The sequence below is a fragment of the Miniopterus natalensis genome, chromosome 5 (genome assembly GCF_054644295.1).
Source record: "Miniopterus natalensis isolate mMinNat1 chromosome 5, mMinNat1.hap1, whole genome shotgun sequence".
In the NCBI taxonomy this organism is placed as follows: Eukaryota; Metazoa; Chordata; class Mammalia; order Chiroptera; family Miniopteridae; genus Miniopterus; species Miniopterus natalensis.
Genome location: NC_142085.1, coordinates 31,095,128 through 31,121,912, shown reverse-complemented (window position 1 = coordinate 31,121,912; position 26,785 = coordinate 31,095,128). Strand labels below are relative to the sequence as shown.

At 37.3% G+C, this 26,785-nt stretch overlaps 1 protein-coding gene across 1 annotated transcript in view; it reads right to left on the bottom strand.

Moving 5' to 3' along the window:
• ADGRB3 (adhesion G protein-coupled receptor B3) overlaps positions 1-25,081 on the bottom strand; it is a 626,535-nt gene extending 601,454 nt beyond the window's left edge. The window contains exons 1-3 of the mRNA XM_016195549.2: positions 24,341-25,081; positions 22,764-22,932; positions 20,867-21,638 (exon numbers count right to left, since the gene is read on the bottom strand). Coding sequence (XP_016051035.1) covers positions 20,867-21,623 — 757 coding nt within the window. The 5' untranslated portion in view covers positions 21,624-21,638; positions 22,764-22,932; positions 24,341-25,081. The remainder of the gene's footprint in view (positions 1-20,866; positions 21,639-22,763; positions 22,933-24,340) is intronic.
• Between the last annotated feature and the right edge of the window lie 1,704 nt (positions 25,082-26,785).

Below are 26,785 nucleotides of genomic sequence, written 5' to 3'. Positions count from 1 at the left end.
AGTATCTCAGACTGATCACACTGCTTTTCATGACTGCTGTTCAATTACTACTGTTTTAGTTATCTGTGGATTACTGCAGAAGCCCCATCACTGGACCCCTCAAGGTGTCTGGTACCCTATATCCCTACCCAGATAGTCAAATTATGTTAACTTAAACTTCGTTCTACTTTCATAATGACCACTTGCCTGCCTTCCAACATGATCACCATCAAATTCCATCTAAAATGCTTCACTCTCTGCAGATTAAAATCCAAGGTGCCTGGTCTAAAAAAAGAACTCTCTCACTTATCCCACTTCAGTCTACAGGGCACCCATACCCCCATGCCTCTACACCAATCTCTACACCACTCAAGAGTCCAAAACCATTTCCTTACATAATCTGCTAAAGCTGTTTCCTTCACCGAAATTATATTCTTTCCAATATTTGAAAGTCCAATTTAAATCCTAATGGCTGTGGGCCACACTGAGCTTTTCTGTTTAACCACTTACAGTGTTTGCTTCTCCCCAATAATGGCAACATTAAATAAACGTCTCATTGGGGTATATGTTAAATATATTCCCTATTTCTATTACATGGCTCTGATTTCAAAGCCAAGAATGTAATATATGCAATAAATACCTGTTTGCCACTACTAGCTCATGTAATACCATACCTAGAGATACTTCTTAGAAAATAAAGTTCTAAAACAAACATTTTGTATATAAGATTAGAGAACTCAGTATACTATTATCACACTGAGATGCTATGTATATGCACTTAATAACATATCTGTGAACTATTATGTATGAACTTCATCTGTAATTTTATTTTTGCAATATCTTAGACTAAAACAAAAAGAATCGTGATTTTCTTATAGCCAATTATTCAAACTTACGTAAGTTCTCTATAAGCCATCTACAGCCACTGTAACATGACCTGAACTAAATTAACTTCTTGCTAGAGCAGAAGCACATGGCAAAACTCAGTCCTATTCCTTGACAAGAGCTTACAAACAAGAATTACTGTATGAGTAAGTATAAAACAAAATATCTTGTTATGCTATTGAAGCATTTAGTTGGAGTGAGACATTTTAAAAGAAGTCCATTACGGTTTACTTTATAAGAATTTTAACTTTATCTTTAATTGTTTTCATGCTATTAAGTATGCCTTACATATGCCTAGAAATTTAGATACAACAGTTGTCCCTCAGTATCCATGAAGGGATGGATCCAGGACTCCCACAGAAACCAGAACCTGAGGATGCTCAAGTCCCTTATCTAAAACGGCACAGTAATTGCATGCAACCTACACATGTCCTCCCATATACTTAAATCATCTTTAGATTACTTATAATAACTAATAAAAGGTAAATACACTGTCAATAATTGTTATACGATATTGTTTAGGAAATAATGACAATAAAAAATAAAGTCTGTACGGAGACAACCATCTTAGGCAAACTACACAGTATAGGCCAGCAGCAATGTAACTTTTTTCCAAATACTTTTGATCCACATAAAGTTATATCCATGAATTCAGAAGGTGGACTGTACGTGGGAGCAAAATTTTTGAAGTAAAGGGTATCAATCTGAGTAATTTTGAATAACTTAAATGGACAATTCACTGCACCAACTTCTGGTGTTTTCTAATAACTGGGACGATAATGATTATTTTTAAAATTATATTAGAGAACTCATTCTTTTTCACTGGGATCTGAGCATGCAAGCTCATTTACCAGTTTTAACTGAAAGCATCCCAAAGTTATCAATCAACATAGTAAATAAAAACAAAAGAATACATAAAAATGGATTCATTTGAAGAGGTAAAACTTGAAGTATTAAAACATACTTTAGATACCTATATATTTTACATACAAATTATAATCTAGCAGACACATTAAACATCTTAAAATGCGTATGCTTAGTCTTTATCTACTAATCAATTCAACATTAAGATTCTGCTAAATATTATGACATTAGCTTTTACTGTAGTAGTATTTATTGCCTAAAATGTGTTTATATAAATTTCAAGGAAATTCTATCATGACTATGTGTTTCAACTGTCAAGAGTTAGCTTTCTCCCCCCAAATTTAGATTAGTGAAGTTGAAATCTGATTTTAATGTGTTATTCACATTTGCATATAAATTTCAGCTGACATTCTAGTTAAGAATTTTCAAATCTTCTTTTCCCTTTTTAAGCAAATCCCTATAACAAAGCAAGCAAGAATTAATAGCAGTTAATCCTTCCTAGTGTTTGTGTGTGCATGGGAAATCAGTGTAAAAGATGGTTACTGCTGTGTTAACTTTTATTACTCCAGCTGTTAACCAGATGTTCAAACCAAGTATATTGCTCTGGAATGTTTTTCTAAATTCTTCTTCTTAATCTATTAAATTACGCAAATGCTAGAATATTTTTAATTATCTACCTAAAGTCCTGCTACAAAATTAGCATGATATAAGAATCCTGGAGTAAGTAATTCAAATGCAATATCTCTGGAAATTATAAAGTATAAAAATAATTAGTATTGGGACTAATGGGATATATTTGTGTTTTAATAAAACTGTAATGTGTATATGTATAAAAAATCAATAAGAAACACAGACTAAAAACATATTTATTGCAGAACATGTTTCCCTAGCACACATAAATGTAAAAAAAAAATTAAGAAAATATAAAATAAATGAAAATAACCTTAAATGTTCTGATACATGTATTCAGATGACTATTCTTCAGTTTTCTTTTCTTTTTGTTTTATGACTCACAGTGACCTACTTAAATTTCTAAATTCCCCTTTATAGAATAAACAGATTAACTGTTCTTTTTTATGAAGAAAATTAATTTTGTTTCATTACATCCTCTCAAGAAATTCCTATTCCCAAAATATTGAATCACTATCATTCAAAAAGAAAAGTTGGCATAGGCTTGATTTTCAGTATTTGAATGTCATCACAATTAAGAAATTTCCACAATGAATGATTTTAGTCAGAATTCATGCTTTTTCCCAACAGGATAGAATTCATATTCAGTGCCCAGGCAAATAAAAGTTGAGAATTTAAAAAGAACTTATTAAAATGAAAGACACAGATTAAGTAAAATATTCCCTGAGCTGGAGGATGAACTTTTTACCTGTTTCTTTTTATAAGTAACCTGTATTTTCCAGTACCACAGATGCTTAATCTAACCATAAGCTATTTTCGTCTAACATAAATGACACCTTACCAACTTAAAATCATTAAGATATACAAGAAAAGATCACTGTAATTCTAATTTTATTTTGATCTTCTATGATCATAATTACAGAAAAAATTAAGCACTCCATTGTGTTAATGTGGTGCTAAATGAAGTTCAAGGTAATTAAACTGTAGTCTTTACCATCTAGACTCTTGTAACCTAAGAAATCATATTCTTATTGAAAAAAATAAAAACACAATATACTTATACATAAATATTTAAATTAACAGCAAATATTTGTTTTTAAAATTTTAAATGTATATTTATGAGTAAAAAGCACTTCATAAGAATTGCATGTCGTATACCACGTCAAAATCAATACTGCCATTTTAATCACTTGGAAGTCAGCTGGGAGAGAGATGATTGAAGAGTTCTTTGAATAATGAACTTGGTTAAAGAAGAAAGCTCCTTAGTGAGGATCTACACTCAGGCTACAGCTTGGAAAAGGCTGAGTTGGAAGGAGCATTCATAGATCAGAGACTACTACATATAGACAAGGAAATGTACTTTGGAGGGTTTAAAATAAAACTTTATACTTTAAACTTCATATTTTTAAACATCTCATAGTTACAAAAGATTGCATGAGTTAAGTAACTTGTGAATTACGGAAACATATTAGATTGCATTTATCTTTACACAGTGGCAGCATATCGTGAGGATTAAGAGGACTCAAATTCAGCTCCCCCCTTTCTCAGCGTGTTAGTGGGAGAGTCACTTTAGCCCCTCTGTGTCTCAGAGTCCCCATCTGGAAATTAAAGGTAATAGTAATAGATATCTTATAGGATTCTTATGAAGATTAAGAAAGTTAATGTCTAGCCCTTGCCAGTGTGGCACAGTTGGCTGGAGTGGCATCCCATGAACCAAAAGGTTTTGGGTGGGTCCTCAGTTTGGGCATGGACAGGGGACATCAATCAATATTTCTCTTGCACACTGATCTCTCTTTCCCTCTCTCTCTCTCTCCCACTTCCCCTCTCTCTAAAATAATCAATTTTTTTAAAAGGAGTTACTATCTAAAATTGTACCTAGCACAAAGTAAGGTATTTCTAAGTATTGTGATTATAAAATAAATACACAAATAAATAAGTCCAAAAAGAAATAATAAAAAGTATAGGCTTAGTGGTCTATTTTGTTCCATTTGGATTCTCTTCAGAATATCCACAATATGTGGTAGATTTCTACTGATGGATTTCTCAAGTGGCCATGCCTCACGGATGTCAGCTTAACAGAAAAGTGCTGACCTTAGGGGTTACAACGTGCCTTCCCAGTTGTAGCAAGCTATAAATCAAAATAAATACTTCAGCTGATAAAACCTGAATTAAGCAAGATTTGTTTTTAAAAATCTGAACATAGTTCTACCTATTAATTTTGCTACACTGTTCAAAAGCACAAAACTGAGTGTTTTTAAGAAATGTTTACCAAGTATTAAGTTTGCCTAAAACTCTACACAAGTTGATTATTTTAAATAGAAAGTACCCAGCAGGCATTTTCTTTATCTACTAAACCTGATGAATAATCCCATCAGAACAGGGCCTGGCTGGCTGCTAGGTTACACCTGGCCTCTGCAATATTCTCATGTAAAACCTGTAAAGGACAGATTCCAATCTGTAGTCTTTTCAAGACTGATACAAAAGCACTCTGAAATTATGAAGCTCATTCCATATGTCCCCATTTTAGTGTTTCAAAATTTACCCTGATACAAAATTTACCTAATTTGTATTCCTTAAAGATTAATTACCTGATATGCACAGAGACCCTTGTTTATTTATATGTAGCTTTGTTTCCTAGAGAAAATAAATAGTTCTGTAAAATTATAATTACTCCTGGATAGTTTTGGGTTTTTTCCATAGCACTTGGGACAAGTTTTCAGCAAGCTTCACCTTCATCTGTACCCCTTCTCCTCTAATGCTAACCTCTTAACTTTCTCAAGAAACGAAAGGGAAGAAAAGATATGTTTATTTTCAAGATGTTTATCTGACTAATATAAAGCATGGAAGCTGATGATGAAGTGACTCACTGTATTTTGAAATTCATCTATAGATGAGGGAAACTAGAACTGGATAAAACTGAAGTCAAACTTTAATTTGCAGTGGACAGACTAAAACTTAAGGTTTTTCCATTTCTTAAAAAATTAAGAGAGCTGACAACTTTCACATTATTTGTGGATTAATTTTAAAATTGTAGAATTTTTTGTACAGATTACATTTTTTAAAAAAGGAATGGCATAGCGATGATCTCTATTTTCACAGACATAGAAAATGTGGTTCACAGATATCAAGCAAACTGCCAAAGGTCATGAAACTAGTGGAAGGCAGGACTGGGATTCAATCTGAAATGTTTGATGTGAAGCCCAAACTGTTATTGCTTCCACTGATATAGAAAATAAAAAGGGAAACCAAGGGAATAGTGTTTTCCTAAGGACAGAAGATAGAGTCTTACCTAAAACTGTCAAGCCTAAAATCCATCTAATAATTTGTGACATTATAGTCATAGGAAAGGGCCATTATTCCACATACACACAAGCTAATGAACTACTACACTTAATACACTAAGTTGAATTAACATGATCATGTTGGCAATAATAACAATAGCATTTCTGGATGCCCCTTTCCTTTTTCTAAATGGTGTTCATATACAGCACAGTTTTACTTTCCATACAATCCTGTGAGTTCCAGATGACCATTTTTATAACTGAGGAAACTGAAGCTCTCTCTGAGAGATGATGTGTGTTGCTTGAAGTTACTCAGACAGTAATGGCTAATCTCATCCAGAAAGCAGTTGTTCAGGCTTCTACTTATTCTAAGGGCTCTTCCAAATACAAAGGACTATAGAGGGAAAAATTTAATGTCACACTGCTAATTCCTTTTTTTGTAAAGGCAGAAGTAAAAGTTTTATAACATCAAAAGTTTAAAAAAAGTATAATCTTTTGAAAAATATGGATTTATATTTTATAGATATTTTCTTACATTAAGCCTTAGAACAAATGTTAAAAAGCAGACAGCAAGTAGGATATTTTTCTAAGGGATCTGTTTCTGCTCAGAAGGAAAAAGGGATTCAGGCACAGGCAAAGACGTAAATTAGTTTTGCTTTATTTTTATATGCCCACCAATCCTTCCAAAGAAATCAGAATACGGATTTTAACTTGACTTAACCAATGAAATGTGAATGTGTTTAAACCATAATATTATGGAGAAAGGATTAGACTAAAGGGACATAAATATTTTCAGGAAAGTACCCAAGACGAGGTTGCTTTGGCGGACAAAATGCAAAGGCCACTGCTTTCTGATTACAGTGGACCCAGTTTTCAGGAGAAAATCATTTAGGGCAATTACCCTTTGTCAAACGATCTGTGAATATCACCAACTAGTGCATTTTAAAAGAACAAATGGTGATGTTGTTAACAGAGTGGTTCATTTTCCAAATGAGGAGTAAAGGAAAACAGATACGGCAGCTCAACTGTTTTCCTCAGGAACAGGAGTATTTGGAGGGAATAAAGGATTAAAAATACTGTGTTTGTGTAGACTACGTGATCCAGCAGGCATTTTAACTTCTCTAAGGTCAATTAAATAAACTGATGACTTTTTATTATAAATCAAAATTCTATTTGTTGTAGTAAAGAAATCTAACACAGTAAAGGGTTCCAGAATCATCCACCCAGTTAATGAAAGTTAACACTTTGCTGATCAGCTATTTCAAGCCAGAACTCACCTGTGTGGCTGGCTACTTTGGTTACCAGGTGTTTAAAATTACTTAAATTAATGTAAATACAGACACGAGCTATCTCCTGGCCAGTCAGCAACGTTCAGACACAGAAACACGTGTACACTCATGACTGGTCAGCAAGGTATAACACTTATTGAGCCTCTACTACACAGTGCAGGGTTTCAAGTTAATTATTTTACATTAAATACCTCATTCAGTCTCTGTGTTGCATCACTAAAATAATCACCTCTTCATGGACAAAGAAACTGAGGTTTAGAAAGGTATATCATGTCCTCAGGGCCACAGAATTAGAAATGGAAAAAACTAGATTTAAACTCAGGAAGCCTGACTTTTAACCACTAAAATCTGAACCTGAATTTATAGCTGTGGGAAGTGTGGGATCTAATAAGTGAAAAGTTCCAAGGAAAACAATCAATGATTAAGGAGACTATAAAAGACCATTAATTTGTTATAACATGATACATGTCTTTTTCAGAAATATAATTATTCACATTTGAAAATTACATTTGTTTTCAACTTTCTGAAACCTGTTTGGCAATGATTCACTCTTTAATCCTAAACAAAACTTTAATTTCTGATATCTAAAATGACCCACAGAATACTGTTCCGAATATATTTATTAAAAAGACTCCAAGCGGCCAGGCTGTTGTGGCTCAGTTGGTTAAGCATCCTCCCATGCACCAAAAGGTCACAGGTTCGATTCCCAGTCAGGGCACATACCCAGGTTGCTGTTGGAACCCAGGCTGGGGTGCGGTTCAATCAGGATGCATAAGGAGGCAACTGATGAGTGTAATTCTCTTTCTCCCTCTCTGCCTCTCTCCCTAAAATCAATAAACACACACACACACATAAAGACTCCACGTAAATTTTCACAAAGAAACTTAAAGTTTAGAACTTCCATTGCACAAAGTACTTTTACCCATCATTCTTATGATCTTCTCTTAAGCAACTCCAGTTAAACTTGTATTTAGCAAATATTTAGTAAACGCAGTTTAACAGGGAATATATTCCCAAGCTATTTAAAAATGTTAATCATTTCAAATTAAATATGCATATAATACCTATAAGCATTTAATGCCACAAGTTCATGGATAAGTACTTATTATACGTGTGTGACCTACATATCAAATATAAACGTGGGCAGCGAACTGACAATTCATTCTATCTATGAGTTTTCTTCAGAACACAAAACTCAGTGTTTTCACTTTTGTTTTAATTTCTCAGTTGCTCAATGGCCTCTGCACTTCTTTTCGAATTCTGGAGTGTGTCTCTTATAATTAATGAGCTTATCAGAACCCAAACTTCTTGAGAAAAGGAAAGCCAGGGGAATAATGGGCAGGCACAGCCCAGCAGAACAAAACTTGTCAGCGCACCACTAACATTGGGAGGACTCTTCACTCCAGCTAAGTAACTCACAGAGGCTTGTTTAATGTGCAAAGCAGGCTACATTTTCCTCCCGCCTCTCATGGGAGGTAAGAATACTTCTCAACGAGACAAAAGCCCACCTACTCAAAGGGGAGGTTAATTATTGCTACATAATTAACCTCACAAGAAAGTTGTTAAGATTAATGAAGCAGTGCTTACTAAGTGTTACAAGCTCCCCACGAGCTATCATAGAAATATTTGTTTACAAAAAACCCCCACACCTACACATCTACTGATAGCATACTCTATGTAAATTATTGCAACACTCGATCTATAGATGAACACATATAAGTCAGAGATTATATACCTGGAAAAAAAGGAACAAAAGAGGGAAGGAGGGAAAGATGAAAGAGAGCAAGAAAGGACAGAGTAGGACAAGTTCATACCTTTCAGCAATAGCTTCCATGCTAAAATGCAAATTTTCTACTTGGTTCTGTGACAAGTATGGCTCAACGAAAGACCACAAAACCCTTTCTAATCTCGGTAACTTCGAAAATATTGAAAAACCTAGGCAACTTTTTTGAATAAAAGTTGAAAGAATGGTCTCTTGTAATATAAATATACAATTGTGGTAGTTATTTTAGTATCAACTACTTTTAATTAGGCTAAACCAATAACATATTGATGCATAATACCTAAAAGGAGTTACAGAGAATCGCTTGTAATAAGTTCAAATACAGCCACCCCAGAGTACATTGTGGAATATGCAAGTGAGTTCCTCTCCCCAAAATACCATAAATGGAAATGGTTATCACATCATTAGAGCCAAATGACAGAACACATCACAGATGTGCCTTTTAGCACCGTTTGGCACCATCAATCAACACAACTACTCCGCAGTCCTCCCCAATTAGACATTATGTCACTTAGAATAAGCTACATGGTAGTGACAAAAACAAATCCAAAATGCCCAGTGGTTCAACACAGAAAAAGTTCTTTGCTCCTGCTTCAGGACCATCACAGATTGGCAAGAGTGTGGGGCAGGGAGTCCCCTTAATTTTAGTCATTCAAGGACTCAGGCTGACAGAGAACCCCCCTTCTCTCTAAGTACAGATCTCCAGGCCAAAGGTAGAACGCTTCATGGTCTCATTTCAAGCAATGAAATGATCCAGCTCAGCAGTGAGGAATGTCTCTTTTGCTCACAACTCCTTGGATAGAGACAGTCACATGACCCCACCCAACTACAAGTGGTCCAGGAACACAGTTCCTACATGTGCCCAGAATGGTAGAAGGCTTGAACTATTTGGAGAAGAGCATTAGTGAAGCTTCAATTATTCACTCATACCTATGGAATGTCAAAGCTAATAAGCTTTTTGTTGTTGTTTTAATAAACTGTCTTCAGTAGTAAATATTCATTATGTGTGAACAATCAAAGGACTTCAAATTACTTTCATTGCTCTGATAACTTTAGTTTGTTTCAATTAGTTTGGCAGTTTGCAATTGAACAATTTGGAGATTAACAATTAAGGAAAAAGTCAGAATGAATATCACCCAAATATATTACATTTATAGAGACTTAAACTTAGAGCTTCTGAATATCCATCAATTAAAGTTAAAAATCCTTTAAAAATCTAAAATTGTATTCGTATTTCTCTAGGTAAACTAGTATGTCAGCAAGAGGTATGACTGGAATAAGCACATTAGCATCCGGAGGTCACATGGAGCCACAGGGCTGCCTGACTCCAGAAAGACTCTGAAGGAAGCTTTTACATGACAGGTGCTAGAGATGGGTTATCATCAGGTCTCTTACTCCATAGTGTGACAGAGAGAGGAGAAGGGGTAGGGTTCCATCTCTGGTCTAAACACAGCATGGCTTCATTACACTAAGAAGATAGCAAATATCGACCAGACTGGATGAGACATGACAGAAAAGTGACAGAGAATGCTTACAGTACAGTGCCCAGAGGCATCAAAGATGCCTGACAAGCAGGATAGCTGAGGCTGAGGGCTTGCACAAAGGGTGGGTGTCAGGGCTGGCATTTACTGTGTTGGATACGGAGGAAGAGGTTATGGAGAAAAATTAAGCATAGATATATGTGGACTAGAGGATCCTAGAACAAAATTCTGAATTTTGTTCTAAGTAAAATGCAGTAAAAACAATGTGACAGTTCTTACACATTCTCAACACTGAAAATATTCATTTTTCAACGGAAGAAAGTTTCTAACGTTAATTAATCACATGTGGCTTCACATGGAGGTTCTAAGATTTATGGTTCTGCAGTGGTTTTTCACGCAGAGTTGCCTCTGGGATGAACACAGGAAGAAAGGAGAACTGATTAGGTGGGGCTGTAGGCCTACCACCCACTACAACCAAAGCAGCTCCATTTTCTAAAATCTCTTTTATATATTGACTTTTATTAGAAAAAAGCTTCTGCTGCTAAGGGGACATAACAGTTGTATTAATTCACATCCTACACATACTGATTTATTTCACCGTAATCAGTTCTTACCACTTAGTGGATTAACTTCTATTCTGCTTCCAGACTCTCCTTGTTCTATTTCTGTGGTTTCTGTGGTCTCAGGATGCAGAGGCCAGAAGCAAGCACATGTAATATTTATTACGTGTAAAACTCACTTATACCCTTTGTAATCAATTGAACACCAAAACATGGTCATCTGTAAATTCCAGGGAAACCACTAAACAGAAGGAAGCCATACATTGTAAAGAGAACAGGTTTTTCATATATTATGCGCTGAGCTATGGCTTTAAAATGTTCTATGCGGTGCAGATGGAACAATGGGGCTCCACAGCATTTACTTCATCATATTTGAATGTAAAACCATTGAAGAATAAAAGGGCCATTGTACTTGGGGAATTTCTCAAGCACCACTTAAAAAATAGACACTGTTTGCCCTCTAAATTATAAAACCAAGGCCAGCCAAAGAGAGCTGACCACAGGCTGACATATCTGTAAAGGAAGCTGACCTCTCTAGGAAGCCAAAATAAACGAAAATTTCTCAGTCTACAGTAGAGAAGCAGATCCTTGACAGTTTGCCAGATTTATGTAGAAAAATTATATAAACAGATTTTTGTCTTCCTAGGTGCCCTCTTTTCCACATTACAATTATTATGAGTAGCCAATATAAGAAATATTTCCAAAGGTATCCAGTATACAATAAATATTTGTTATTTGTTATGTATTCCGAAAAATCATAATAGAAGTTCAGAAAAGAGAAAATTTAACTTTTTTTTTTGGAAGTTATTTCTTTTTCCTCTTAGGATCCTTCCTTGATGTGAAAGAGAAATAGACTAAGAGAAAAAGTAAAAAAAATAAAATAAAATAAATTGTAATTTTCTTTATGAAACTATAGGGTCAAACTTAGCTGCCTCAATTTCTTTTTGAAATTAAATAAAGGAAGGAAAAATACGGTTTGTGTGTGTTTTGTTTCTGTTTGTTTTGAGAGAGACAGTGAAATCAATATGCAAAATGAAACAGATTAGGAACTGAAATTCAGTTTTCATTTTATATTTCCATTATTATGATATAAAATTAGAACTAAATCTTAGTATGTCAGAATTATTTTATGTTTTATATAACATACAACATAACATTATTTGTTTTTGATTATCAACCCCTAAAACTTTCTTCTACTGTCCAGGCCAGTTAAAATGTTCTGGGGCCATATCAACATTGGAAAAAAAAATATATATATATACACACACACACACACACACACACACATATATATGATATGTATGAATGTATACATAGTACATAATTTAAAAACAAGCTAAGCAATCAATAAACCAACAGGTAAATATAGAAAAACACTTAGAAACCTCAAATTCAATGAAGTTATGAAGATGAACACATAATGAATTTGGATTAAGTATAAAAAAATATCATTTCAGCTAAGTTTAAATAATGCCAATTGATTTTAATTTTGCTTAACTCAGTTCTTTAAATTATTATTATTATTTCTTTATCTGCTTACTTGGGCTAGGCTATATGCCAATCTGCAAAGGGGTTAATTATTATATAAGACCTTTTAGCATAATAAAAGGATGAAAACTTAAAATGTTGGTTTTGGACTTACTCATAAGTAATCCCACCACCAAAATTATACAGCCCTGTATTAGTCAGGGTCCCAGTAAGAAACAGATGATGTCCTCAATTAAGGTAATTTGAGAAGAGAGTAAGGCAGAGATATCCTTAGAGAAAGCAAGGAGAGGAAGTACAGCACTTGGGGTAGAAACACTGGGGATCCATTACTACCCATAGGCCTAAAGTAGTAAGGAGAGAATGGCTGCCAGAGCTCGAAGTTTGCCAGATTCATGTGGAAACTATATATAAACAGATTTTTGTCTTCCTAAGTTGCCCCTTTTTCCACATTAGAATTATTACAAGTTGCCAGTGACAGAAGCTGTGACTGTCAACAGTGGGGACCCTGCCCTCACTCTTCTCCCACCCTCAACAGTATTTCTCAATGTACCATAAGAAAACTAAAAAATGTAAGACATGTTATTTCTCCAAAACACAGGTTTCACTAGAAATTTATAATGAAATGAATATCCAAGACAGATCTTGCTAAACCATCTTAGTAAATCTAGACAGTGAACTTGAAACGCACTGCTCTTTAAATGTAATGATCTTAGACTAAAAATCAATAGTTTTGAGAGACGTACATCACATTTGTTTAAATAATATATAGCAAACAGAACAAAAATCTAGTGAATGAAAGTTTTAATTTGTAGAGATTAGTCCCTATTAAGTAGTATAGCATAGTATACTCTGATTATTGTCCTGGCTGGATACCACAATTTTTTTAAATATAGATCTATCAAATAATAGATCTAAGTGCCTGCATCTCTTTTACTTTGTAGCAATGGTATTAAATATAAATTCCAAGAAGATTTATGTTCAGCTGAAATAATGTTCTTATCATATGTTTGCAGATTGGGATTCCATCAATCAGGTAAGTTTTGGACTAGATAATGCTAACGTCCCTTATAAATCTGAGAATTTGTGATTCAGATTTGAGTGCACCAGAAACAAACAAACAAAAAGCATAAACCCATGATTCTGAAATTCTTCAGTTTTTCATTTGAACCAATTTCTATGTCTAACTGCATTTAAGTCATATTCTAATTGTTAGAGAAAGGAAAACCACGGTCTTTAGGGTATTCTATGTAATTGGCATATTTCAATGGAGCAACTACTACAAGTCTCACAGTTATTGCCCAATAAAACAATATGTGCAACAGAGCTTTGCAAACTGGAAAGCACTTCCTCAATGTTAGGTTTTATTGTATTCTTTTAATTTATAAAATGTTTATTAAAACTCCTCACTTTATTTCTTAGTAGTGATAAGTAGATGGAGCTTCTCTTTAAAAATGTGTTTATTGGAGAATAAATTATTATTATGTGGATATGCAAGTGTATAAATTGTTTTTTAATTATCAAATTTTAAAAATTTTCTTAAAAGGGAAGAACCAGTAGAAATGTCATGAAATAATACTATATAATACTCACCCAGTATGAATACTTATGTTTATATTCATATTAGGTAAGTATTCATACTGGGTATTTCATTTCTGAGAACAAATATTTCGTGACATTTCTACCACCTTACCATATTTATTTCTAAAAAGTAATTTCACCAAGGTAGTGTTCCCTGGTTGACTCCACAACTCTTTTAATGCTTTTTGTTATGTCAAACTGCATTTAAGTTGTATTCTAAATATTGTAATTTGATCTATCAGTTTTCCATACACATATTTGCTCTGTTTTCCCAAATAACTCCCAATCCCCAATAAGCTTTTTATTTAGAAGATATAATTTAAAAATATAATGTCCAGAATTATCTTAGCAGGTAAATTATTTCATTTAACATGGTAGAAACCAAAGAGTAATTATTTTACTTTTAACAGCATGTTCCAAGCAATATGAATGTGTGATGGGGGTTGGTTATGGGGAAAATGAACATCAGCAAACATGTCAGATTTCAAAAAAGACTCCTATTCACTCAATTAATTTTGAAACAGCTCCATGTTAATGTATTTACTTATTGCACCTTCTGTGCAAACTAGAAATATATTACTGTAACAGATATGTAGCTAGGTTATTCTTTGCAAGTGAAGAAAATTCCTAAATGAGTGCTGAAAAATAATTGCACATATACCTTTTGGCATTTTATGAAGTCTTATAAAATGGCATTTTGTAATTTTGTTTTTTAAAAAGTGTAAGACTCTTCAAATGAGTACTAACAAAAATTGTTTGTTTTATTTTCAATATCTGACTATGTAAGGCTTTGGGGGAATCTTGGGGCTCACTAGTCTATAATAACTGATCATAAGTTAGTAAAAAAAAAAAAAAAAATCCCCAAAAGTCCTATGTTTTTTCAAATGCTTTAATATAGACTAGCATTTCAAGATAATGCCTTTTCAAAACAGGTATCAAAACATGACTTAATTTTGCATAATGCAGCAAAGAGTAAAATACTTGGAAACTGTATGATTTAAATGGCTTTGCAGGCTCTCAGCAATGATATTCAAAGGACAGTGTCCCCAGCCTGGGATGACTCACACACCACTAGCTTGATCTATTTGATGTATTAGTCATACCTCCGTCAACACAAAGGTATTGAGATGCTATGTTTTCTTTAATACGAAATAGACATACATTCAAATGCTTAATGATCCTTTGTTAACTGCCCCTAAATTTCCCTAAACAAGTTCAAATAATTAAATGACAATCTGCTTCATTACTTATTATCAATTCTCTATCATTTATAATCAGAAGATTAAAAAAAAGGTTTCAAAAACTGAATTGAGGGCCTAATATAACTAGGACTAAGCATTCTTCATGTGCAATCTCATTTACTATACAACACTCTATTACTGAAGAATGAAGATGAGTCAAGCTCAGTCAAGCTCAAAGATACTACAAGGTGGCTGAGTCACTTTGGGGACCCAAATATACCCTACAGGAAAACAAGCCTTTCATTTCAATGATGTGATACACTTAGAAAAACTAAATGCCTCTCTGATTTTTATTAGTTAACTGAACTGGGAAAACACTTCCATAGGACTGAAAAGAACTAAGATATTCCAAGCCATTAATTTTACCATTTTTTTAAATACATGATGTCATTTCCTGTTCTCTCCTGTACCCTGAGGAATAAGCATTACTAACCTAGCCTGAGTAGGGAAAAGCAGTAATACAGAACAACACAGTTATGTAGAAGAGCAGATTCAAACTCAGCTCTCTCTGGTTAGGATCTTAAAGCCCAGCACATGACATTTTTTAAAAGTAAGAAAAGTTACTTTTTTGATCAAAAAAGTTCAGTTTTGAATGAACATTGATTTCAGATGCAAAGGCCAGATGACTATTATAGGTAATATATACCAGACTTATTCTAAAGAATACTATGTTTTATAAAAGTATTCAATTAAGAATAGAATTTCTCCTATTAGGAAATGAACTAAATAAAGAAATGCATGAAGCTACATTCAAAGTAAAGTAAAATTCCCATCTCAATTTTGGAAGAAATTAACCTGCAGCACACTTATGTATGGCCATCATAAAAACCTACCGAAACATACATCTTGGCACATGTATGCATGCACGCCACACATACATACAAAGACCAATTTTCATGTTAATATTTTAATTTAGCATCTACAAAAAATATGTTGCCATGTAAAGGACTTCTGTTTCATTAAATAGTACATATATGAGCTGCTTCCTAAATTGACAAAATTCTGAAATAGCAAACAGTAAAAATTATGGCATTCCTTGGCCAGGCCTACAATTCTGGTAACATTCTACTATTACTATATTTATGGATCATAACCATGAGTGAGTAACAGAAGTACTGAACATGACATGCAAATATTCCTTCCTCTTTCTTGGAAAGAGTTTGTATACGTTCGACTTCAAATTGTGGAATAGAGGATTTGAGAAATGGCATATTACTGTGGAAGTAATGCCAGAGCCAGAAGAGAGAAATGTAGAGAGAAATGAAGACAGTTAAATGGATATTGGCAAATTTTCTTTCCAAGTTTTTTGTAGACAGCCATGTATAGAAAGTTATATTTATCATTAACATCTTAAAATAAATATGAAATTAAGACTATTTCTCAGTAGCTCCATTCTTTTCATTCTTTTTGAATGTTATTAAATAATACTTTGTGATCAGGAGATGGTATAAATACATTAATGGATTTGGAAATGAGATAAATTGGTAGCCATCTTCCTCTAAAAAAAGCAAAAGGTGCTACTTTCCCAAAATGATGTCTTTTTATTCTTTTCATCATAATCAATTTATTGTTATCTTTCCTATTAAGATCTTTGTTTTCTTCATTTAATATTAATTTCACCCATATTTACTGGAGCTCTATTGAGGCTGTCCTAAACAATTCAAAGGCCCAGTCTTCATACTTGAAGAACTCCCAAGTTAGTGGAAGGAGATGAAAATATAAATGAAAAATATACTGCAATATTATATGCTACAACCAAAGTACAGAATGTGCAAAGGGCTATGGGGTCCAGCTAAGGGCCAGGGCAAACTGTCAGGCTCTGCTTCTTCAAGCAACAATAGACTGAGTATAATGTTCCACATTCTGATGATGAGAGTGGGACCACGGCAGTCATTTATAAAGGAATTAAGATTAAAGGAGAGTAAAAGGAAGATGGAAAGGTTAGCTGAAATAGTCATGAGGGAAAAAGAGCAAAAGTAGAAAGAAATGGGCACACTTAAATGGATATACATACAAATTGCTCTAGATGACAAACATGTGCCTAATACTACAAACCCATACACAAACATGGGCTAGGTTTCACACAGGCACATAGTGAGACATCCCATGGGTGGTAGAATGTCAAAGATTAGCAGAAGCAGAGTGGAAGAACAAATGAGTGAGTGTGTTCAGATTTCCTGGAATCCATACAGGGATCCCAATTTCCATTCACATAAGTAGCGCCATTGATGTAAGTAGGAAACAAAGGTTCCATTAAGGCTTATTATGTGATTTAAATACCCTGGTGTAGAATTTTTCTGCCAAAACTGTTTTAATTATTTAAAGGAAAGTAATAAGAAATAAGATCTTATATCACCTTTTATATTTTAGCTAGATACTCCAAAATCCTCTTTGGTAAAAGAGTCCTAGGAAACATAGTAAAGACCTTGTGAATAAATGCCAATCTATCCCCAAGGTTATATCTGAAAACCAGATACACAGCATTGAGCTTCCTTTAAAAAAAATAAAAAAGTTATACACCCTTATAAAGTTTCTTTAAATAACTGCCTGAAATAAGACATTATTAATTTTAAAAGGTTTCATTTTGCTGATGTACTTGATTTTCAAAATTTCACATAAAAATTAGGGAATGACAACTAAGTTTCTCTAATCACATGCCACCCTCAACTGTATCAAATGTGATCTTAAATAAGAAGGTATTTAAATGTACTAAAATTTAACACTTTAATAAAGTATCAGTTCCATAATTTACTTTTAAAACATATTCTAGATAACATCTGTAATTGTTGGTGTTGTCACTATAAAGTGATAGTTTTCTTCTTGTTTTCTGGCTATGAAGTTCTTCAGTACATGAATATATTAACTAACATTTTAGTAAAAATACTATCTCAAAATTTACATCTCATTTCTGGGAGCCCACAGTTTTCTCAAATACTAACTAAATATGACTTTGTAATTCCAATAGATACATTGAAAATATTCAGCCTCTGGTATAGCTTTGCCATCAGCATCACACAAAACGATGTGGAGTTGGATCCACTGAGTGTAAGACACTTCCTTCAAATTTGTGCCACTTCTATGATGTAATAAATGTGGAAAATATTACTATTTAATGTTTTCTGAGTCAGTACTCATTCGGGTGAACAAAATGGGAATAGGAAACTATGGAAAATAATCTTGTATTTATTCCCTTGATATTACACAGGATAGTTTGATTAGTTTTCCATAGAAGATAGAAATCATAAAGTAATATCAAATAATAATGGAATTTTTAAAACCTAATTTTAAAAGATGGGTTTACATGTTAGCATATAAAGGACATTTTAGAATAATATTAGATGTGAGTAGCACAACTATATGAAATTTTCACCTCAAGCCATGTGAATATCATATATCGTAGTTTATTTGAAATGGTATAAATAATTACCTCATAAGATTTTACATATTATTTATATCAAATATTTAAGATTTAATATACTTTGCATAAATTTGACTAAATTAAGAATCTGCAGATTTTCACATTTCTTTCCTACAGTGCAGCATAGCCAAAAAGGTCTTCTTTGAATGAGGTAAGGAGTGCTCTATATATTTTATAAGAATTACTTACAAATGCATCAGCTGCAATTATGTCATCAGGAATTACTTATCCTTACCTTTCTGACTCAGAATAACTAAACAATTAAAGAGCACAAATTTAGAATATAGGCTGTGCAATTTTACTGATACAAAATATATTCTTCCCCTATTAGATGAACTTTTCCTAGTTCAGTTCCATTAATCCGTTAACAATTTTAATATAATCATCTATTTGTCTATCCTTTCTCATTTTGCCAGCTACTTAGCCAAAAGTTATATACATTCTCCCACATGATTTATACATCTAATGTCTAAAATCACTCATTCTTAGTAATTTACAAAACAAATGACTATCCAGTCCAACTTCTATAAATCCCAGCACCCTTAACCCACATCTCATGATCATGACCAGCAAAATCTTTGAAAATCATGCTTAATGTGCACAAACTTTGTTTTTGTCACCTGCTACCATTCACACACAAAAAGGGCTGTGAAACTGGATTTACTTTCCACTGTCATCAGCTGTCAGTTTGATGACAGAATTTAACTCACAGAAGAAACAAATTTTGCTAAATTTTACTCAAACAATAATAAAACAAATAAAAACTAGTTTCTGGCGTTAATCGTCTTATTAGCCAGCTTGTAACATCGCATTTTCTGTGTGTACTGTAGCTTCTTATTCTAGGGGACACTAATTAGTTTTAAATGGTGTTAAATACCATCCCTGCAGTTGCAAGTGCTTCTCGGGGATTTTTACTGGAGAAAAGAACTCCTGTAATTTAAAACCACTTTGTTTTCTTCAGTCACAGCTGTTAGTGAAACACTGACCTGTAGAAATCTTAAAGGTTTTCCACCCCCTCTCGTTGCCATTCGTCTGCATCTCTCTTCTAACCCATCTTCTCCCCTGGTACCCTCGCTCCCCCGTGCTCCCCATCCCCCCAATGGCTTTCAGCAGAGAAAACGCCTTTAGCTCGTTAAGCCTTTCTCTCCTTCCCTCCCCCCTTACAAAGCCTTGGCTACCCTTAAAATTCTCAACAACGTGTCAATTTTATATTGGCCACAAAGGCAACTTCTGTTGGGGGAGGGTAAGGAAAGAAGGACTGGAGCTTGGCTGTCCCTGTCCACAGACAGGGATCTTTGTGGCGATCGGAAAACATTTCCTGCATAAAAAATCAACACGCTCTTTTTTTTGCAGGGCTGGGGCGCAAGAACGAATCCGTCTCAGCCGCGTCCCGGAACGCACGGGGACCGCCCAAACAGAAAACTAATTTTCTCAAGCTGTGTCAGCTATCTGGCATTATTAAACATAATCCACAACCGCACATCCCCGCTCGCCCCCCGCTGGGGGTCGGGCGAGGCTATAAATCACTCGCGTACTTTCTCCTGCCCCCGCATTTCCGCTGCACCGAGCGTCGTCTCGCTCGCCCCCGACGCGCGCCCCCTCCCCTGCAGACCGACGGGGCCTGGGAGGGGCGCGGATCCCGCAGGGGGCGCCGCGGGTCTCCGCGCGGGTGCAGTCCCGCCCCTCCCCGGCCGCCCGAGGCTTCCCAGCCTGGGGCCCGCAGAGCCCGCTCTTCCCGGGGGTGCTCCTGACCCCCGAGAGCGCGAGCGTGCGGGATCCAGCGTGCGAAGCACCACAACCTCCCGGACCCGTGGGGGAAGAGGGGCACCCTTGTCACGTGGACCAAGAAGGCATTTGGTCCAAACCGGCTTGCTCTGTATTGACTTGGTGTCACCTTTTAGTCCTGCAGCCCCGAGGCTGGAAAGGGGCCGTGGATGAGGCAGCGGGACAGAGAGAGGAGAGAGGAAGTTAAGGGGACTTTTTACAGGGCTGGCGCATAGGGGGGATGGCTACAAATCCACGTCACAGGTGTCAGGCGCGAGCCCGTGTGTGCAGCCTTCCCCGAGGGGCTGCAGCCTAGCTCTCCACGCCACCCTCCAGGGCCAGCCGTCTCCACGGTTTTCCATCTTTTCTCATGAATATTCCACCCGCACTTCCGAGGCATGTTGCTGAGAACTATCCTATCCTCACCGCCCCATCTCTAAAAAATGGAAACCTAAGACTAGCCTAAGAGACCTTTATTACTAAAGATCACAAATCAAATGAATCCAAAGATGATAGAGTTTAAAGGCGCAACACTTAGGCCCGCGAGTTGAAGCCTCAGGTTTTAACTCCATCCCCAGACACCCCTCCCCTTCTTTCCATCTCCCCCTCTCTGCTGGACACTTACCTTCTTTGGGCGGTCGCTTGGCCTCCCTGGTAAGGTTGCAGACCTGGGTGGTTTGCAGCTCCTGGGTCAGGCAGCCCTCGGTCTGCTCGTTCAGGGGTAACACCACGTTATTTAACAAAACCAGCGACTGGTCGTCGATCCCCCACTCTCCCAAATGCTGAGGGCAGGTGCATTTTGTATACATGATCCCACATGCTTCGGTTCTCCCATTTTCTGATTTTAAGCAGCTCTCCAACCAAGTGCATAATACATGGCAACCAAACTGGCTCGGGCTCACCTTGTTCAATACCAAAAACTCAAAAAAAGATTTCTGGTCTTCTTCCCCTTTTTTCTGTAATCCTGGGAAGTCGGTTGGAAATACCCGACGAATCTGAATAAAATTTTTATCATATTGTAGAAAAACAAAAGCATTCTTGGAATTGCAGAGTTGCATTATAGAATGATTCTTTCTTAAAAGGTCCTTTATTTTTTCATGAGAAAAATGATCAAACTGGTAAGCCAGGAGGGAAAAGTTAGAGCAGCTAAGGTCCTTTTTGGAAAATTTCAGGTAAATGCTATATTTGGTTGGATCTGGATTTTCCAGTGTCCAAGTGCAGTTTGTAAAGTTTTTGGGAAACATTTCACTTACAGAATACGATCCATAAATGACTCCCTTCACCAAAGTTGAACACCAGAAGTCTTGGGCAGCATTAAATCCAAACATAACCAGGAGATAGGTGGAAAATATATAAATCAGCAGGTTACGAACAGCCTTCATCCTATGTCATTTGGCCTGTAAAAATGGCAATGAAAGTAAAATGCAAGTAGGAGTCTACATGCATTGAAAAAAAGAAACTCCTCCAATATTACAGCCAGCTGTTTTCAAGATTTCAGTTTTTAAAAAAAGAAAGAAAGGGGGAAAAAAAAAACAACCCTTTTTAAAAGAAGGACAGGTAATTTTTATTTTATAGTCAGGAAATTATCTGTCGCTGTGTGAACAGCGCCCTCAAGTGGTCATCCACAATGGCCAAATTCTCTACATTAAATTTAAAAATATTTAATAGATTAATAGGAATGCTCTAATTTATCTACCAGGATTCACTCCAAGTGCATTATAATTCTATTTAAAAAAGGAAAAAAAACATGAGTTTTTAAATGTTATAGCCTAAATGTAAATTTTTGAAATATTTTTAAGCAACCTACACAACCTTTTCTCTCCCCCAGCCTTCTGCCTGCAGTAAACATCACAAAAATCTAATCTGATAATCTGGGAACAGCTGTCATCACATTTTTTCCCTCTTACATGTGAAAGTAATTATCATAATTGAGAGCCACTGTTTTAAAAGCATAAATGATCATTTGTTACAGATGAAACATATTCTCCTAAATGTCCCTACTTGTCTTTGCAGGGGCCACAGTGGGAAATGATGAGAAATTCCTGTGCAAAAACACCGGCATTCATGTGGATTAACAGAATTTTAAAAACATCATCTGAGAAAGGGCATAGGTGGGTACATACACGGGGAAGACTTGTTGTTCAACATCACCACTGAGAACCAGAATTTAAGGCAGTCATTTCAATGTGACATGCCCTCTTGGGATACATAAAGTGGATCACTGTATTAGTATCTGTATCAAAAGGTGATGTCAGTGAAAAAAAATCCCAGAACCACAATAACTAAGCTGGCTTCAATTTTTTATTTATTTATTTATTTCAATTAGGGCTATTTTATCTAGAGTTATCTACAATAATTTAACATTTACACATGGTAGATAAAAAGACATTAGAATTTTCTTTCCTAGCAGATTTCAATTATAGAATTGCTCCCTTTCCAATAACAGCTCCAAACCTCCTCTTCTTTTCTTTATTTTTTAAAATTTGGCCTTGCATAATAAAGTAATCCTTGGTTATATTTACCTCTGTAAGTTGTTATCCAAAAATAACTTGAATTTTTTTCAGCTTTAACCTTTAAGAAGTTATATTTCTTAGAATAAATGACACTGCTTTTTTTGTTTAGTCTTTGAGCTGAGAAAAGTGATGCCAAGTTAATTTTAAAAGTCTTTAGGCTGCAGTCTCTTCCACTATTCTGTAAACAGAGACAGACATACAGACATACAGATAGTTAAGAGTTTTCACGTCTTTGCCTGGGTCCTCTCTGAACCAAAGGATAAAACCCTCTTCCTTCCCATTGCATAACACACACCAACGCATGCACACAAAATCCAGTGACCAAAGTCCCTGAAGGTAGATCTGCATTGTCCAGATCATAATTCAAATTCAACGTCTTGATATAAGCAAAAACAGCCTCAACTTTAAATCTCTATATAGCAGCCCTTGAAAATAACATCAGAACTGCTGGGACTATCAAAACAGTGTTCTCTGTTTCAAGCATACGGCTCAATGAAAAATGCATTTTCTTCTTGAGAAAATAAAGCTAATGAGCATTTAAAGGTTAAAAAAATAGGGAAAGTTGTAGGACATTCTGGAAATAATTTCCTGCTTTTTTGCTGTAGCACTTTGCAGGCAATGCAGGTCTGCGCAGTGTTCTTCAGGATAGAGTGTAGGCGTTGAGAGCCAATTTGACAATAAGTGTCTAAATTAGGAATTCCAGCCATGAAAGGGGGCTTCATTTTATAATCGGTAACTCAAAATGAGGTCGTATTTTTTTCCCTAATGAAATCCAGTACTTTTTCTTCCATTTATCTGGCAGTGCATGTCTGCATTGCTGTGTGCTCATCAAGGATTAGAAAGAGCGAAGAAATAGCTCTGATTTCACTTCCAACCCTGCTCAAGAGAGTCCTCCCATTATAATTTTCATGATTAAGCTTTGGTTGAGAAGTCTTGTTTGATTCTAAATAATCAAAAATGAATCACTGTACTCTACTGCCACCCCCCCCCCAAAAAAAAAAACCCCGGACTGCAGAGCATGTTCAAACAATTGTATTTCCCTCTTCTAAAAATGAAAGACAGGGGTGGAGGGTGTCTAAGGGCTGGCCACCGAGGTCTCAAGGATGGATTTATTTATTTATTTATTTATTTATTTATTTATTTATTTATTTCCTGCTGAGAAGCAAACCGGCGTTTAGTTTAGCTATTCTCAAAACTGATTTTCTGGGTGACACTTTAGTTTACTCGAACATAGACGGCGCCATCACTCCACTCAATTTTTCCCCAGTAAGAAGACCCACTGCTTCCCCTTAACTTCCTTTTTAACCTAAAATTTCTCCTCGTAAAATTACCCCAATCACACACAACCGTCCGGTTTTCTAGGTCTCCCTGCCTGTGCCTTCAGACCAAGCTCATCTCTTGAAAAACAGACTTCCCCAACTTTTCAACTGCGGCGTTGAAGTCAACGCAGACAGTCGGGCTTGCCCACAGCCCTCCAGCTGCCAGCAACAGCCTTTCGCTCGCCCGTCCTCCCTCCGCGAGCGCCCAGCCGCCAGCTCCTCGGCGGCGACCCCGCAGAGGGAAGGTGACCCGGGACCCCTCCTTACCTTCCACTCCGAAAGCTCAGGGAGGCTCTTGCTCTAAGACACCAGCACAGGCACGCGTCCCAGCAACAGTGACGGAGAGACTCCCCTTCGGTCCCAATCACCGTTGCCCATTTTCCCCGGCTCAGCTTTAAAAATTAGGATTTTTTTTTTCTTTCAATGCACACATACGAAAAGCAAAAAGACAGGGGGGAAATCAATCAGGGGACGGGTGGGAGAAAAAAAAACCAAAAAAAAAACACAACCCTCCAGGACCCCGGAGCCTGACGCCGTATCCAACCGAGGGCCGGGGTCGGGGGGGCCCCCCGAAGAGAGACTCTAAGAAAACAAACAATAAAAAAAAAATACAAGTGGCTTAAGAGCGAGGATTTGTTTGACCAAACCGACACACTCAACAAATCGATAAGCCAAGAAGCAAAGAAAGCGCTGAGACGAGAAGTGGCCGGCGGCGGCGGCGGCTAAGGCAGGTTCGTGGGGGCGGTGGGTTTATTACAGGAGTGTTCGCGGTCGGCTCCGAAGGCTCTAGCTTTTGCCTTTTCCTCTTTCCGCTTTCCGCCCTCCTCCTCCTCCCCCCCGCCCCGCAGGTACTGATGGACGGACGGCGGCCGAGGAGAGGGGGGTGGAAAAAAAATCCTTGGCTGGTGATGTCGGAAAGCTGTTTGAATGCCCGGCGAGGACGGAGGCGCGAGAGGGAGATAGTAAAGCTCGGTCTCGGGTGTGCGCACCCGCGCGCGGCGCTTGCTCTCCCTGGGGCGCGCGCCGGGGAGGGGGGCGCGCGTCCCCGGGGCACGCGCGCGCGGCGGCCTCCCGCGCGCTCGTCGGCGCGCGCGCGCGCGCGCCCCGCGCCCGCACCGGCACCGAGGCTGTGCGCCCGGCGGCGGGCCAGCGGCGGCCGCGGCTTCGCGAGTTGTGCCTCGCGACTGCGCGGGCGGGTGTGTGAGCGAGCGAGCGAGCGAGCGAGCGGAGCGGCGGGGGGGAGGGGAGGGGGAGAGGAGGGGGGAGAGGACGGGGCGCCGGCGGGAGGGAGGTCTCCGCGGAGCTCCAGCCAGGGCCGTGGTGCGCTTGCACGTCACGGCTGCTCAAAACCCAGCACGTCCCGCAAGCGGTGTTTTCTGCGTCTGGGAGGGTTTTGCAGCCTCAGTTCCCACCGCTGGGGCTGGCGACGACCGACTGTCAGAGAAACTCCCTGGGAGGCAAGTCCAGGGGGTGCGCGGGGCGGGAGGCGGCTCCGAGCGCTGGGAAGTAAATACGGGACTTGATCGTCTCTCTCTCTCTTTCAGCGGGGACCTGTCGCTGCCGAGGAGCTGTCGCTTCAGCACCGCCGTCCAGACGACAGGATCGTCCACAGGGGAGGGGGCGCCTCTCAGCTCCCCAGCGGCCGCGCGTCTCCGGGTGGAACAATGCTAGTTTTCTCAGCGGGCCTGCAATTAACATCTTATTTGTTCTGGCTAGATACAGGCTTTGTCAGGACCGCGGTGCGGAGACTGAGGTTGGGCATCTTGCGTCGCTTTCTGCATGGCAATGGGATCGCGGTTGTGGGGTCTCAACTTCTGTTTTCTTAATGTATCTAATTCTTTTTTTAAGTTTCCCTAGTAACAGGTTTGGGGACGGCGGTGGGAAGAAACAAGGGGGTGAGGGGAGAAGCTACCAGATTCTCGATTTAGCCTGAGGAAAAAAAAGATAAATGCCCACCGCTCCCCACCTTTATTTATTTATTTATTTGTTTCTTTATTTCTTATTTGCCTCCTGGACAGTTAGTTGGTTGGCAAGTATTTGATGAGCTAGCTTCAGATACATGCTGCAAAAGGTCATTCGCCTCCTGATTATGTCTCTACTTGTAAACCCAGTTGGTGGTTTGTAAAACAAGTGCTAAATGGTGCGGGGATGTGGTAGGAGGACCATAATGGGTAATTCACATAAAGTGTTGGAGTCTTCCTAAGGGTGAGTGGCTTGAGTGGCAGGTGAAGTTGAATAAAACAATTTTCCATCTTTTTCTCTCTTTCTCTGCATTTTTCTTCCTCTCCTGGTGCGATTGGATAGCCAAGAACATCATTTTAAGATAGGATTATAGCGAAAACAGGAAGGTGCCGATGATCTTTTATTCACTGGAGTGGTCTGAAATATTAAAATTGGCCCTTTACTTCTTAATACATATTAATAGGGTGACCCCGTTCAAGGCTTTCTCTTCTAGGACAAGTGTTCAGAATAACACCCCGTAAGGGAAACAGTTAATCATTCCCCATCTAGCAGACTTTAACCCTGTTCCAGGAAAATTCACTGCTAAGAGAGCAGCCTGGGTGGCGTTTTGGTTTTGTGTCATTTTTAGTTCATCACAATATTTTTTTATTCATTTAAGAGAGTGTGAAAGGGAAATAAGATTTATGTCCGGGCATCATCCAAAACGTGTCTTAAGCAAACACATTTTCTTTTAAAAACAAACATCATTAA